Below are 16,504 nucleotides of genomic sequence, written 5' to 3'. Positions count from 1 at the left end.
AGAGGTAAGATTTGCCTACATCCCACCCTCCCCAGACCCCACCAATAGCTTTGCTATTTGTGGGACTTACTGGGTTCAGTTGTTGTAGTTAACGCAATGCGTTTTATGAAAATCTGATACAAAGAAAAACCGAACAAATGGTCTTTTGTCATTGTGAAACACATTAACAGAATTAAACATTCGTTTAACAAATCGAAATGTATATTACAAGTAACATGAGAATCTTTGTATATAATCTGTTCTAATCTTGCTAGAGAATAATAGAGATAGCAAGAGGATTTGTCACAATTATGTCTTCACTAGTTTTAGGACGTCACCAATCAAATGTAACGAACCAGTAACCAAGACCTAATATGTTGAACAAATAACAAATAAATATATGTATATAATATGAAAATTAAAATTAAAATTAAAATGCAAGCAGAATCAGAGAATTAACTTAACAACAGAATAAAATGTATCAATTCAAAAAAGTACCTGCAGTCGAATAGACTTATTTTGTTCAACAGTTTCTCGTAACCATTTAATGGCCAACGGAAGGGATGAGAACACCATACTGTTTTCGCAACTTATAACACTCGTGTCATTATCATATTCACCCACACTGGAAACCGGGTCAAGTTTTTCGGATTTCCTGAGAATCATATAATAATATACATTTTAATCAAAATTTTGTTTTAAGTAACCAATTTATTTTACCCAAAGAAAAACCACAAGATGTTATACCAAAGTCAAACTTGGTCAACACGTCAGTTGCCAATTGCCATGTCATCATCTTTTACCAAATAATATTCAAAATACCTTAAATAGAAAATTTTGAAAGTTGGTTACCTAAAACCGAAATTTAAACAAGATTGGTTACTTTTTTCTTATGCATTGAGCCCTATGTAAATATAGAAAGCAGTTATAATAAATAACTTTAATATGATAATGATAGTTTTGGAAATGTAACATACCTCTTTTATTACGTATGATATCCTCCCATACGGTTTGAAGGTCCTTTGCCATGAATAATCAACTTCAACACCAATCGGTAGCGAGGATGAGCTAGATCCAACTTTCGTGTAGAGTGACATGTTTGGTACAAACAATGCCTTTTTGAAATTAATACCTAAAAGTTGAAATATCAATATCAGTGTAGCCCTTACATAAAAAAGATTTAGGTAAGCGGGAAACGGGAAACGGGTCAAAGCGGTTCCCAAAGTCTATTTTTAATAACTCCTAGATCGTAAGTATTCGAAGCTTTATAATATTATTGTAACAATGTTGTTTTTGTAATCACAAAAGCTAAAGTGCATAATTAAACCGAATATAAGTCACATCCGATACAAATAATGCTTGTAACTGAAATACCTTGACAGGCACATGTGTCCAACAGTCGTGGAAATAGCAAATGTGGGTCCCTCACTGACATACAATTGAACAATAATATCTGCATTTTCAGTCAAGTTAATAGGATAAAGAATGAACCATTTTTTTAGAAACAGACAGCAACATGTTCCCATGATAGCAACTTTCTGTTTCTAAATCGGTTTATATTTAAGATAAATTCATTTTCTTGTTGTTTCTAACCTGTGACGAGTCCTTCAAGCAACTTTCTCGTTCGCGATCTTCTTTAACTGCAAGAGAAAACCAATTTGCGCAAACTTCCATGCTTTCAGGACTATGTGCTCCATCTAAATAAAACACCAGATCTCCTTGACTTTGATTATCACAAGCCCGGTCAGCAATAATCTGGGCCCGCCCTTGTAGACTTGCGGTTGTTAACCCTTTAATATATGGCTCAGGCAAACGACTCTGTATCCAAGCATACATAACGGAACTTCTCAAAATGAATCAAATATTAAAGGTGGCAACTTTAAAATTTATGGGTAAACAGGTCGGTTTGGGTTATATTTGACTCTGAGTGGCATAAAGCAACCAAAAGTGTAGGCATGTAAATGAAACTTACATTCATGAACTGTTCGGAGGGAAGTTCATTTATGTTCATTTATTTAAATAAACGAACGATTGAACGAACATGAACAAATTTTTTTGTTCCTTTAATTAAACAAACGAACATGAACACACGTTTTGTTTGTTCATTTATATTCGTAAACGTTCGTTCATTTGTGTTCGATTATTTACGTGCGTGTATGTTCGTTTAAATTTTAATAAATACATAAGTAGTTATATTTATATAAATATAAAAATCAAAACGGATTTCTAACTACTTGTGTAAAAATAATAAATTAGTAAGTGAGGTTCTTAGTAATAAAAAATGGGCTTTCGAATTGAACTTACCGTAATTAATAACTAATTTATATAAAAACTACTTCATGTTCGTTTATGTTTGGTCAATTATGTTCGTTGTGTCTATTTAATTATGTTCGTATAAGTTTGTTTATGTTCGTGAATTATTAACGAATACGAACATGCTCAATTTCTTAATGAACGAACATGAACAAAAAATGTGATTGATTATATGTCTGTGTTCGTTCGGTTCGTTTACAGGCCTAAAACAGTGTATTCCTAATGCATAAAAACAACGTAAACCGGTTTATTTCAAAAAAAAAAAAATAATAATAATAACAGACTAACTGTAGTTGAACCACCTGACCCGATTCATTTAAACCCAAACTAGAAAAGTACCGCGTTTCCCTTTTACGGTGCTTACAGTCAGATCTACAGGGTTGACTTTAGAGTGACCGGTCCGTTGAAGCCACGTAGAGCTTAACATGATAGCAAGTCCAGCATTAACGTATTGATGCTCTCCTGCAAGCCCGAGATGCAACCCATTTAACAAATTACCATCCAACTGGTTTGCAACTTGAAGGCACACCTGCGACAGGGCAATTTGGTAATTTCCATTACAGTAAATTGTAAGTTCCACTGTTAAGAGAAACCAAACTTACATCTAACTGGGAAGCTTTTTGTTCTAGTACTTGCATAGCTTCAGGTGGTTGAGAAACGGTAAATGCAGGAACACCTTTCTGTACAAAAACAAAATAAATTATAAGAAAAAAATGCAACTACTTTTTTTAATTCTGAGATACATGATTTGTAAAAGCACCTTAAAGATACCAGCCTTCTGGCCCGCAATCTCTTCAAGAGTATTTCCTGGACATACATATCATATTTATATAAAACTAGTATTTTGACCTGTTGCACGTTGCGGCGGTATGGAAACTTAAAGTAACTCGAACTTATACTGTCAAATATTTGACCTGACTCGTTTTTGAAGAAAATTTACGACGTAGACCAACTGAAAACGCACATGAAAATAAGCACGGAAATGTATTATATTTAACCTGACTCATTACCGAGAAAATTTATGTCGAAACGTAAACCAACTTGGATTTATAACGTAATGTACTTAAAAATAAGCACATAAGAAAGTAGTGCTTTTTTACGTTAAAGAATGGTACCACGCGTTGCAGTGGAGTTGAAACATAAAGTAACTCGAATTTATATTGCCGAGTGAAAACGTATTATATTTGACTTGTCTCATTTCAAACAAGACGTAAACCAACAAAAAACGTACATAAAAATAAGCACGAAAACATATTATATTTACCCACGTACATAAAAATAAGCATGTAAAACTCGAGGGGGTCAAAATGATATTTTACAAAGTTTTTAGAAAGCTGAGGGGTGTAAGTGGCAATGCTAAAGCCTAAAAGTTGAAGGGTTGAATACACAAAAAGAGAAAAAAAAACATGGGTTGGATGGCATTGTTGTAAATTTGGCAAAGAAAAACAATAAAAAATAGAGGTTGTGTCTTAGGTACTATTCCTAAGACACCCTCTTTTGTTATCTTAATTTTATATAAAATATGAATATTATAATATTCAAACGTCGGCTATATAATGTAAATGCTACAAAGATATATAAACTGATTTTTGAATAAAAAACAAATCTTAAAATAAATTGATGAATGGCCATACCAAGGATTTCTGTGTGGTCATACCCTAGCGGTGTGATGCCACATACTACAGGTGATTGAATCTGAAAACCGAAATTTAACATCATATTAGACACATTTTTTTGTATGCAACAAATGATGAATTATGCGTTAGTAGATTTGCATACCACATTAGTCGCATCCCTTTGTCCGCCTAATCCAACCTCAATAATAGCAACGTCTACCTGCAATCAAATGTTATGTGTTTGTCAGTAGAAGAAACATGACGACAAATTGACGATCATATATACTTCTGTTACAGAAAAGTGGTAACGTACTAGCTCTGTTGCAAAAATTTTGAAAGCGAGTAAAGAAAGGAAGTGGAATAAAGTTGGCATTGGCATATCATCACTGCATTTTGCCTGCATACAGAAACATAAACAAATAAAAATTAGTTAACGAATTATAAGGACGAAATGAAAATGTTAATTTAATCTATAATAACTCAGATTAGAAAGCATGCCTTGAGTCTATCCCAACACCACCAGAAATATTCCAAAAACTTTTCTATGCATATGTCCTCTCTGAAACAGAAGAAAAAATAGCAACTTAAAAAGAATATATTTGAACAAATAAATTGACATCATGATACGATGTTTAAATTGTAGTTTAAAGGCTTCAAAGACTGACCCGTTCAATCGAAATCTTTCTCTAACGTCAATGAGGTGTGGAGATGTGAAGAGGCCAGTGTGAAAGCCATAATTGCGTAGTATAGCTTCTGTGAAAACACATGTTGATCCCTGTAACGAAGCAAGTTATGACATTAATCAGAATAACATCAATCATACACACACACAGAGTTGTTTTTATACCCAGATTGCTTCATGTAAATATAACCTGAGGAACAAAAAAAGAGGAAAGACAATACAAAAATAATCAATTCACCCTTTTACCATCTTACATGAACAAGTGTACTCATTAGTCAACATAACTAACAGGATATGTGTCAAATTCAAGCCATTGTATTAGCATCATGACACCATTTGAAGACTATAAATATGACTCTACGTTGTAATCCTACCTGCCTCAACTATATTGAAATTTGTCCTATTAAGAATAAAATAGACCTACCTACAAGACTACAAACTACATGATACTGTCTTGAGTCACAAATAGGGGTGTTCAGAATTCGATTCGAATTAGAAAAATTCGAAATTCGACTCGATTCGAATTCGATTAAAAAGATTCGAATTCGAGTCCAGTAATCGAATTAGAATCGAATACGAATTTATGATTTTGAATTCGATTTCATTCGAAATTCGAATTCAATTTATATATAATTTTTTGATATATGTATATACACACACAAACATATATACACACATATAACTTCTAAACTTGGCCAAAATATGAACTACCTCCATAAGTGATAAGTTTATTATTCATAACATTACCAAACCTACTGAGAAATAGTCTTTGCTACTTATTTCTAAATTTTTGCCTAACTTAAATCGCTACCGGTAACCAACCTATCTTCTAATTTTTGGTGTTTTGACATATTGATAGATAATTAATTTTGCAGATTATTATATTTTATGTTGAATATAATTAGTTTGTAGTATTTTAAAAAATGAAAGTAAAATAATTTATTATTTAGGGTGAATTTGAATTAAATCAAATTTATTCGAATTCGGTTTGAATTCGAGTTTCAAATATTAATCGAATCGAATCGAATACGAATTCATGTAAAAATAATAAAAATTCAAAAAAATCGATTCGAATAATTCGAAAATTCGTTATTTGATTCGATGAACACCCCTAGTCACAAAGTATAAGGATGGTCAAAGCCATAGTTGTTAATGGCGTATAGCGACAAATAGCGATAAGGTACGGGCGGCTATTTTATAAAGAGCGATACACTAGATTTTTTTTAACTATTTATATGTATATTATATCAAAATACCCTGGTATATATGCTATTTTACATGTATATTTAACAAAAACCTAAAATCCAGCTATTTTATGGCTATATTTAATTGCTATTTATATTAAAAAAACAAAAAATAATTTAAAATGTCGCTATTATCACTATCTATCGCTACAACCCTATTAGCACTACAACGATCGCTACGCTCGCTATCGACAACTATGATCATAGCTAATAATCAACAAGTTACCTTTCCCTTTGTGCCTGCAACATGGATGATCTTCATCTGGTTAATCGGCTCCTCCAAATCCAAAATCTAATTAAATGGAACCATAAATCATCAAATGCTTCTTAACACTACTCATCCAATTCCAACAACATATGAAGAGCAAAACTAAACTAATTCTTCAAATTTCAATTTGAAATGTTACCATATCTGACATTAAAATTCAAACTCTAGCTATCTTTTTGGAAAAAATATAAACTACAATATAAAAGAAAAATGGTTAAAAATGAGTGACCTTAACATAGTCAAACATCCGGTCAAATCTCTGGTCAGCAACTGGTTTACTAGAACGACTCTTTTTGGTGATGAGAGAAGACAAAGCATCCATGGCTTCATCATAAGCTGAATTCAATCCACAAGTTAATCTTACTTCAAATTGAAATGCAAACAATAAGGAATTCAATAATGAATGGAACTACAAACAAATGAAGAGCAAGAGTACCTTGTGCCATTGAAGGAAGCAGGAGCTAGGGTTCCAAAACCTGAATCTGAATATTATTTATTAATATGAAGCAGATGTAAAGTAAAGGGTTTGAGTGAGTGAGGCGTGGTGGAGGGAACGCCCTATTCGTCCACCATAGATTCCGTTTGAAAGATGCCTTTTGAATTCTTTTTTGCATACAAATTAATTTTTTTTAACCGCCAACTAAATTATAGGATAAGCATTTGACACGCTCTTAATCGAGCAAATGCATTCCCACTTTTATAACGGTCAGAATTGCATGTATACTCAAGTCACCAGTTACGTGAAAAACTCATCCGTCCGAAAGCCCACTGTAGTAAAACGTGGTTTGGCTCGGTTGCATTTAAATTAATGCTAGTAAAACAAAATAATAAAGTTTTTTTTATGAAAATATACAATATTTATATATATTTTAGATTATTATTTGTAGAATTATGAGTGCAATAATGAATAATGTAAAATGACTATATCTTAAGAAAAGTTAGCTTTTGTTAAAAAGCTAAATAAGTTTATAACAAGAAAGTAGACCGTAAAGTTAAGTTAAAAAGAAAGGGTCGAAAGAAAAGAATAAAATACCAGAGAAAAAGAAGTTATATTAAAACAAAATAAAAAAATAAATGAATAAAAAATGTTTTAGACTAGGTAGATTGACAGAACATTCTCTTTTTTTACATCATCTCTTAGGGTGATCGGGGCGTAGGCGGTGACCCCATGCGGGGACCTCATCCACCGAAGAGTGGGGGTGCTGCCGACAAGGCGGTGAGGTAGAGAGAGGGAGGAAAGCGGTGGGAAGTCACCGAAGAGAGAGGGAGGAGAGAGGGAGGAGTGGACCAATGAAAATTTTTTTTTTTTAATAAAAACCAAGTCACCTAAGAGGGGAGTGCCGCCATCAATTTAGGGTGTTAGGGGAGTTCAAGAGGGGAGTTAACGTGGCACACGAGGATTAGTTATGCGTAAGAGAGGGGACTCCCCTCTTAGGGGAGTGCCCCTTACACCCTTATCTTTGTGTCTGTGTGGTTTACGCTCTTGTAACAACCCAAGGGGAACTTCGGTCACCCTATAAACAAGTGTACAACCCTGATTATATCCTTCCAAATACCATCACTTTTATCGTTTAAACTTTAAAGTGCTGATAGAGAGAAAAATGCCCGGATAGTTCCTGTGGTTTCGCATTTTTTCACCTATAGTCCTCAACTTTCTAAAATTACCTGAATAGTCCCCAACTTTTCATTTTTTGTTCCCAGATAGTCCCTGGGTCTAACTTCAGTTTGTTTCCTCTGTTAAGTGGGTGTAAAATGACAAAAATACCCTTTCCTTTAAAAGGCCAAACCACAGGGACTATCCGGACATCTTTTTCATTTTTAGAGAAAAACCCCACCACCACCCTTCATCTTCAACCTCCACCCACCATCACCCTCCTCCACCTTCCACCATCACCACCACAGTCACCTGAACTGCCATAATCCTACCATCAACAATATCGCCTGAAACATCACATCGGCTGAAACATCATCATGTCCGGCGAAAAAAAGATAAAAAGGAAAAAGAAAATGAGAAGTAAATAAAAATGAACTGAAAAGGGCTCACCGGAGCCTCACTGCAGAATCCCACTGTCGTAAACAGTCGTCGGTCGTCGCCAGAATCCCACCGGCGACGTCGTCAACCATCATCATGTCATCATCATCGACAATATCATCATCTGTCATCCGTACAATGTCGTTGTCGGCTCCGCCGAAGCTCCTCCGTGATCCGACACACCTGGTCGGTCAGAGGTTTCTTGAGGGAGAGAGTAACCGAGAGGGGGGTGCAGCTAGGTTGGGTTTTTGCAGGTGTGCGTGTTGTATAGAAAAAAGGAGGTGCGGGTGTGGGATGTGGTTGCCGGATAACGGCTGGTCTTGTCACCGGAGAAAGATAGAGGGAGCTGGGTTTGTGCTTGTCGCTAAAAAACGAGGCCACGACGGTGGCCGGTCCGACATCATCGCCGTTGGTAATCATCAGAGAGAAAGAGAGAGGTGATGAGGGGGTGTGAGGTGACTTGGGTGTTTTAGGGTTTCTTCAAAGAAAATTGCAGAGAAGAAGGTGATGGTGGAGGGTGGAGGAGGGTAGGGCTGTGAACGAACCGAACGTTCAGCGAACGGTTCGTGAACCGTTCGGCGGGGAGTTCGTTTATATTCGTTCGTTTAATAAACGAACGAACATGAACAAGAAATTTCGTTCGATTAGTTAAATGAACGAACATGAACAGAGGTCTCGTTCGTTCGATTGTGTTCGTGAACGTTCGGTAAGGTGTTCGTGAACATGTTCGTGAACATTGATTGATTTGCGTTCATTTATGTTCGTATCTTTGTGTTTTAATTGAAGATCTTTATACTTTCTTATATTTTATTTGTACTTTTTATATTATTATTCTTTTATTTATTTTATTTCCCTAACAATTAAACTAGGAAACTCACTTCCACCTTGTTTATGCATCATTTTCCTTTCATTTCTCATTATTTACCTCCAGAATACAATCGACCCCCGTTCCACAATAAGGGATTCAAGTTCGAGTGCCACTCTCTGGGCCATCTATCTTTATCCTTTGTTGCGTTAGCCAAATTTAGTTGTGTTCGTTTGTGTTCGTGAACCGTTTGCGAACACACTCATTTCCTTAATGAACGAACACGAACATAAAATCTCGTTCGGTAAGTGTTCATGAACCGTTCGTGAACACATTTATTTCCTTAACGAACGAACACGAACAAGGCCTTGTTCGTGTTCGTTCGGTTCGTTTACAACCCTAGAGGAGGGTGATGGTGGGTGGAGGTTGGAGATGAAGTGTGGTGGTAGGGTTTTTCTCTAAAAATGAAGAAGATGCCCGGATAGTCCCTGTGGTTTGGCCTTTTAAAGGAAAGGGTATTTTTGTCATTTCACACCCACTTAACAGAGAAAGCAAGTTAGACCCAGGGACTATCCGGGAACAAAAAATGATAAGTTGGGGACCATTCAGGTAATTTTAGAAAGTTGGGGACTATAGGTGAAAAAATGCGAAACCACAGGGACTATCCGGGCATTTTTCTCGCTGAAAGATGACTTGCATTTAACTATTCAACATGGCAGTGTGACTTGCCAGACATCTTGGATTTTTACAAACTCGATCCACAATGAAATGAGTCTTACTGATGTGTTATCTGAAAATTCGAATAAAACTCTTGTTTTGAAAGGTTTAAGGGTGATCTAATATATTAAAAGAAAACCTTACCTATCTCCATAGCACAATGGATCATTATACCTCCATGCTTTTTGTTACTTTACAACTTGGAAACAATAATGTTTTCCACTTTTTTATGGTACCAAAATACCACTTAATTCTTGAATAATTTGTTAGAGATAGAGGAGTGGGGATGACTCTCAACGAATAGAGGAAAAGAACGAAGGTATTGCCTACCGACTTGATTTGCGCGAAAGATTTGAAGGTAAAAAAATTGATGTTTTGTAAAGGATTATATTATAACTATAATTTATATAGATATAAAAATAGATAAAGTATTTTGTTTTTAAAATATTACTGAATTTGTTAATCAAATATTTATAATATTTGTTTTGTGACAAGAATACCATTCAACTATTTTCTTGCTTAATCCTTGCTTGTGGCCTAGTGATGACCTAAGTTTGATACTTACTTGTGTAATATTTGATAGATTAATGCAATGAATAAGTTTGAGTTAGGCCTTGTTTTGATGGAGTAAAGCAATGAAGGATTTGAGTTAGGCCTTGTGCAAGTTTGTCAGTTTAAATTCTTAGTCCACTCGGTTTTCGTCCCATCATGTGTTACGCCAGAGAGTTCTGCTCTTGTGGTGACACAACGACTCTCAAGTGGCAGCCGACTGTATGGTTTTCTAGGGGAACGTCCAAACCAAACTCTGAAGCCAACGTAGACCCGGTTAAGACAACATAATCTGGCTGAAGTGAGCCAGCGGAGCTCTCCAATTTGAGAAGTATCGTGGCAAAAAAATACAATAAAGTCGACGTTTAAAAAAAAAAACCTATCTTCTTGCTCTTTATATAATGAAAAAAAAAAAAAGAAAAAAAATTGGGAAAGAACGTGCGTGGCCATGCCTAGTGGTAGTCTGGTTGAGTCAGTTGGTTTGTTTAATTCTCGTAATTAGGGCTTTTATTTCCTTCTTCAAACTCCCCATTTCACCATAACCAAACACTCAATCAAATCTCCATCAATATGCACTGTTAAACCCCCATTTCATCACCATCTTCTCCTTCTTCTTCCACTCACACACACACAATCCAATGGCGGAACCGTCCTACACCAGCCTTCCTACCAGCCACTTGCCTGGTTCCGTTCCGGTACGTTTCATCTTCTTACTTCACTTTAACTTAACCCTAATTTACCATCACTATCAGAAATCTCCTACCGATTGATGTTTCTTCCAATCGATCGATTCGTTTCCTTTCCTTTCCTTTTGTTGTTGCGTGTGATAAGTTGAAAGTAATCGGATTATTATTTTTCACTTTTGTTGTAGTTATTGATATAGGTTTCTGAACTTTGTTATATTGATTTTTTTTTTATTTTTTGTGAGAGTGGAAGTTAGGTTATGTTCGTTTTGTGGTCGGAGATACCAATGTACAGTAGTCATTCCGTTCACGGTCTGTAACCGACATTTAGTTAGCAACCGTTTTTTGATGTTAAATGCAACTTCATTGTTCATTAACCTGTCAAGTGTCAACTAATTTATGAAATTAAAATGTATTTTTCATTTGTTAATTTGCGAAATGTTTGTTTCTGTGGGGCGGTGGGAGATCACTGGTTTATCTGAATGTTTACGAGCGGATATATATGCGTTTACTTTTACTAGCTGTAGTGTGACTGTGTGAGTATATATACAGGTTTGATGTAAACACATGAAATGTTAATTGTCGTTTAGTTATGAACTTATGAAGTGATAATGTGATTACGTTGTTATGTTCAGGCTGTCATCACTGAAGAAAGGGCTTCAGCTGTACAACACGGTAGGACTATTTGAAGATATGGTTTTCTTGCTGTTGAATTAATTTTTGAAGTGTACATGATGAACTCAAAGCATGCACCACATTTACCTGTTGTTTGAATGTTTTGCAGACCCTGAAGCAAATATGCAAATCTTTCCTCCTAACAGTGGTGGTGGTGGTGGTGGTAGCAAGGGGGGATACCAGACTCTCACAAGTCCAAGTGGTATGTTACATTATACTCTGTAGAATGCTATGAAAAAAATAGTTGACTGAACCTTGTGGGAAAAGTAGTTATATAGTAGTCTGTATCTACAGCATATCTTAATCTCTTACTTCTATACGGCTTTAATTTTTTGCAAGGAGATGTATTGTAGCGCTAACCCTTTCTAGTGTGACCTATAATGGTTCTAAATCTGCTTACCATAGTTACTCGAAAACAAGAGGCTGATTTATTGAAATATTAAGATAGTTGGCCCGATTCGAGAGGGGCTAATCTCCAATACAAAAACACTAGATAATCCAAATAAACAAGACATTCCCAACTAGAACATGAAATGAAATACTTAAATGAAAAATAAAAGAGTAACTTCCTAAACTTCAGCCCCTAAATTCAGCCTTTTGACTTTGACTCTCCTAAAATTCAGCCCATCCAGATTTGAATTAGCAGGTTTGTACAATACTTCTGGCCCGAAATAAATCGACTTGTCCTCAAGTCGAAAAGAAGGTGAAACTGGGATTGCAGTCAATAACAAATTCCCTGAAGGCCGTCAACAGTTGTTTCTTTTTCTGCTTCCACCTATGAATTGCAACTTTTTCATGATCGTTAACCTAAACCTTGTAGTCACCATCATAAGAAGAATGGACAGCCATATGCTGATTAGTTAACCATTTCTTCTCTACGCTATCTCTTACCTTCAATCAAACACCACCTCTGATTCCATAAACACCATCGCGAATCTTCAGTTGACCACCCAAGACATGATAGCTGATCTTCAATTGACCACCCAATATGTGCTCAAATCGATCTTCGTCGATACTATCAAGATCTTCCTCTTTGACCGGACCTGGGAGTGGTCCGTGAGGCTCATCCTCGGGTTCTTTGGTTAATTGTGTTTGTCTTGCTAGCCAAGCTTCCCTGATCGCTGCAATATCATTCTTCAGGGATAACAAGGAATCGAGTTTTTCTGAAATGATCTCCAATTGTGCAACGATTGAATCATAAAAAATTTCGCTGCCTCCAATCTGGTTGCTCCGGGTCTGCACCATAGTTGTTAATTGCGACCATAGCGGTCGCTATAGCGCGCTTTATGGCGAAGCGTCCAAGTGTCGCTAAGCTGTTCATGGCGATGACTAGCGACCTTTAGCGAATATATATATATATATATATATATATATATATATATATATATATATATTTTAGAGTTTCTCACCTCTCGTCCTGGGCCTTGGCTTTAATACAAAAAAAAAAAATAATAAAGGTTAAGCTGTGAAAAAACTGGCCCACGCGGGCCTGGGGTTTTCGGAGCTGCATTCGTGTCCGCAGGACGTGCACGAGTTCAATTAAATTTCAATTCAGAAATTCATTTTTTGCACCCCCCCCCCCTGCGCGCGGGTAGGACTTGTGGTAAAACATGTCATAAAGCTACTACGGAGTAGTAAAGACTTTACCTTATAAACAACCACTAACTTTGTTAACACACCGATGTGGGACAAAGTATTTACCACTTTTGAGACTTTCATTCACACACCCAACATATAAGTCCTTTGCTACTAACTATTAGTTTTTGTTAAATATATATGTAAAATAACATATATACAAGGGTATTTTGATGTAATATACATATAAAAATTTTCAAAAATCTTTTTCTAGTGTAATCGCTATTTATAAAATAGCCGTCGCTATTTGTCGCTATTCGCTACGTAGCCTAGCCATGCCTTGTCGCTATTCACTATCGACAACTATGGTCTGCACCATCAGGTTTCCCGGCAATGGAACCATTGATAGATACTCGAAAACAAGAGGCTGGTTTATTGAAATATTAAGATAGTTGGCCCGATTCGAGAGGGGCTAATCTCCAATACAAAAACACTAGATAATCCAAATAAACAAGACATTCCCAACTAGAACATGAAATGAAATACTTAAATGAAAAATAAAAGAGTTACTTCCTAAACTTCAGCCCCTAAATTCAGCCTTTTGATTTTGACTCTCCTGAAATTCAGCCCATCCAGATTTGAATTAGCAGATTTGAATTAGCAGGTTTGTAACAGCTTCCTTAAGTCTTAACTCTTAAGACATCTACACTTGACAGAGTAATATCGAAATATGTAATAGCATTTGATTCCACTTTATCTTTTGATCAGGTTCATATGAAATACCATGTTATTGCCTAGTGGTGTATGCCTCTATGAAACCCTTTTCTTGTTTTCCATATTTTTGTATTGGATGACGAGTTAGATACCCGATTGTGCTAACATACAATTTGTGGTTCTAAGAAGTGGCATGTCATTTACTATTAGCCATTGATTGTATCAATGCAAGATATTAGGTTAAAAGTGATGCTTAGATAGCATTCATAGTCAGATATTATGCTATTAACAATAACCATTTCTAGTAGAAGAAAATTTGTATAGCTAGGTAATCAATCTTAATTAAGCGATTGATAAGCTGTGTGGTGTTAGGTTGTTGTTGGGTTTATTTCTGTTTTCAGTTTCAGCCCATCTTGATCTTTTTATATTTGTTTTTTTTAAACGGTCTTAATCTCTATCGGGAATGTGTTTTTTTTTTTTGTTTTTTTTAACATCTACAGATGGGAATGGACCAGCACCTGGCAACAACTGGAATGGAACATTCAGTGTTTCATCTTACACACAGTACTTCAATGTTGACACAGATGATGTTGTCAACAGATTAACAAGTTCGTTGTATCCCACCGGTGACTTTTTCCGGAAAATCGAAGCTAACCCAGATCTGTAATTTCTCTTGTTTTTCACCTTAGCTTATCATATTCTTCATTTTATAATTTTATTTTCATTCTATTGATGTTTGTATTTAGATACGGGCTTATCTGGATCTCCACCACATTGGTGTTTGTGATAGCTTCATTTGGTAATTGTGCCACATATCTCACGAGTAAAAAAACCGATTCTACCATTTCTTGGAGCTTCGATGTGAACTACTTCCAGGTTTCAGCAATGGCAATTTACGGTTATGCGTTTATCGTTCCACTTGGATTTTACTTGTTGCTTCAGTATTTCGGTTCAAGAGTTGGCCTTATCCACTTTTGGTGCATGTGGGGATACTCTCTCTTCATTTTCATCATCAGCTCTGTAAGTATCCATCTTACTTGTGTTCTTTAACTAATTTGAAACCACCACTTAAGTTTTACCACACGCTACATTTGATGATTAATTAATAAAATTATGAATAATATTATTTTGATATGGGGGTGTTTGGACGTGCATTATGAAGCTTCATATTACTGTGACTCCAAGTCACGATAATAAGTGTTTAGTGTTCGGATAAAAGGATATGCTATTAAAGATGTTTAGCTCCATTCTATCTTCAACAAAACCGGTTATTTAAAGGAAAACATAAGATGACATATTTATAGACAACAAATGTATATAAAGAATCTATAGATTATATGTTTTTTTATTAGAGTAAAATGCCATTCTCGTCCCTGAGGTTTGACCACTTTTGCGACTTTCGTCCAAAGGTTTTCTTTTCCGCATTTAGATCCAAAAGGTTTAAAATCTTGACATTTTCATCCAGATCGTTAACTCCATCCATTTTTAATGTTAAGTCAAGGGTATTATCGTCTATTGACCTATTTTTTAATGTTTATAAGAAAAGTCATAACTAGAAAGTCAAGAGAGGTGTATCTTTAATTCTTAATAGTGTTTTTTATTTTAATAACAAATGTCTTAAAAGACGGAAATACCCCTCATTTAACGGAGAAATATGGATGGAGTTAACGAGTCAGATGAAAATGACAAGATTTCAAACCTTTTGGTTCCATATACGGAAAAACAAACCTTTGGACGAAAGTCGGGAAAGTGGTCAAACCTCGGGGACGAAAATGGCATTTATCTTTTTGTATTATACACTGTCCTATTTTAAAAATAAGTGTTTCAACAATGTATAAGATTATCTTATTGTCTTTAAGCAATGCCAACACATTTCCAACACACTATTTGATCTTTGATTATTCCATATATAAAAAAATTAGTTTGATAGTTTCAAACATATAGCCCCGTCTCTGATACAGTTTGGTTTGTGAATACATCCAGCTTTTATTGGTTATCCCGGTGGATTTTGTTAGATGGACCATCACACTTGTCACAGGTGTTGCATCAGCTGCTTTCGTTGGTTTAAACCTCAAGTCTCACGTAGAGTTAAACGATCTGACCATCGTGTTGGTTGCTGCATGTGTCTTGCAATTTGCTCTGGCAATCTTCATCAAATCATGGTTTTTTCATTAAACTTTCTGAAACTCTATGATGTTGCCTCATTGCAAGTGAATTTTGAAAGAAAAAGGTGTTGATTGTCATAGGATTACGTGTCGTAGATTGGGACCATCGCGATGTGGTTAGTGTTTAACATACAGTTTTGGTTTGTAGAAAGAATGCAAGAACAAAGTGTTGCAAATTTGTTTTGTTTTGTCTTTGTATTTGATTTGGATCAACACTTGGATTTGCTTGTAAAATAGTCACAATGCTTCCTTTTGGGTGAATATGTGATTTGTAGTCTTTATTGATAGAATCCTGTTTATTTTTTGAGTTAATTACTGTTTTCGTCCCTGTGGTTTGTCAAAAATCACTATTTCAGTCCATTAGTTTAAAAATTGCGACTTCAGTCCCTGTGGTTTCACTTTCGTAACCATTTCAGTCCCTGTGGTTTCACTGTCGTAACCTTTTCAATCTGTTTATTCTGTTAGTATAGGGACTGAAATGGTTACG

General features: G+C 35.5%; 2 protein-coding genes across 2 annotated transcripts; one reads left to right on the top strand and one right to left on the bottom strand.

Annotated features, from left to right (window-relative positions):
• Positions 1 to 125: 125 nt before the first annotated feature.
• LOC110872630 (folylpolyglutamate synthase) lies at positions 126 to 6,699 on the bottom strand. The gene is made up of 18 exons (XM_035975960.1): positions 6,539 to 6,699; positions 6,332 to 6,438; positions 6,061 to 6,126; positions 4,574 to 4,683; positions 4,407 to 4,467; positions 4,222 to 4,305; positions 4,072 to 4,128; positions 3,927 to 3,987; positions 3,053 to 3,099; positions 2,895 to 2,972; positions 2,657 to 2,821; positions 1,573 to 1,797; positions 1,354 to 1,432; positions 957 to 1,111; positions 863 to 883; positions 738 to 775; positions 478 to 634; positions 126 to 348 (listed from the first exon to the last, which is right to left on the bottom strand). Exons 1-18 carry the CDS (start codon positions 6,546 to 6,548, stop codon positions 289 to 291), a joined length of 1,581 nt encoding a protein of 526 aa, XP_035831853.1. The 5' UTR covers positions 6,549 to 6,699; the 3' UTR covers positions 126 to 288.
• Positions 6,700 to 10,627: 3,928 nt separating this feature from the next.
• LOC110872629 (protein YIPF1 homolog) lies at positions 10,628 to 16,304 on the top strand. Its single transcript, XM_022121472.2, has 6 exons — positions 10,628 to 10,900; positions 11,524 to 11,563; positions 11,673 to 11,765; positions 14,353 to 14,515; positions 14,599 to 14,872; positions 15,836 to 16,304. The coding sequence occupies exons 1-6, from the start codon at positions 10,844 to 10,846 to the stop codon at positions 16,025 to 16,027; spliced, it is 819 nt and encodes a 272-aa protein (XP_021977164.1). The 5' UTR covers positions 10,628 to 10,843; the 3' UTR covers positions 16,028 to 16,304.
• The last annotated feature ends 200 nt before the right edge of the window (positions 16,305 to 16,504 follow it).

This window comes from Helianthus annuus, chromosome 8, assembly GCF_002127325.2.
Source record: "Helianthus annuus cultivar XRQ/B chromosome 8, HanXRQr2.0-SUNRISE, whole genome shotgun sequence".
Classification (NCBI taxonomy): domain Eukaryota; kingdom Viridiplantae; phylum Streptophyta; class Magnoliopsida; order Asterales; family Asteraceae; genus Helianthus; species Helianthus annuus.
The sequence above is the reverse complement of the archived record's forward strand: the minus strand, read 5'-3'. Positions and strand labels throughout refer to the sequence as shown.

Excerpts from the sequence above, each read along its gene's own strand:
- LOC110872630 (XM_035975960.1), bottom strand. Across the intron at positions 2,973-3,052 it reads AGAAGGCTGGTATCTTTAAG|AAAGGTGTTCCTGCATTTAC; the intron begins GTGCTTTTACAA and ends GTTTTTGTACAG. Across the intron at positions 1,112-1,353 it reads GGACACATGTGCCTGTCAAG|GTATTAATTTCAAAAAGGCA; the intron begins GTATTTCAGTTA and ends TTCAACTTTTAG.
- LOC110872629 (XM_022121472.2), top strand. The coding sequence starts at position 10,844 with ATGGCGGAACCGTCCTACACCAGCCTTCCTACCAGCCACTTGCCTGGT. Across the intron at positions 10,901-11,523 it reads ACTTGCCTGGTTCCGTTCCG|GCTGTCATCACTGAAGAAAG; the intron begins GTACGTTTCATC and ends TGTTATGTTCAG. Across the intron at positions 14,516-14,598 it reads ATCGAAGCTAACCCAGATCT|ATACGGGCTTATCTGGATCT; the intron begins GTAATTTCTCTT and ends GTTTGTATTTAG.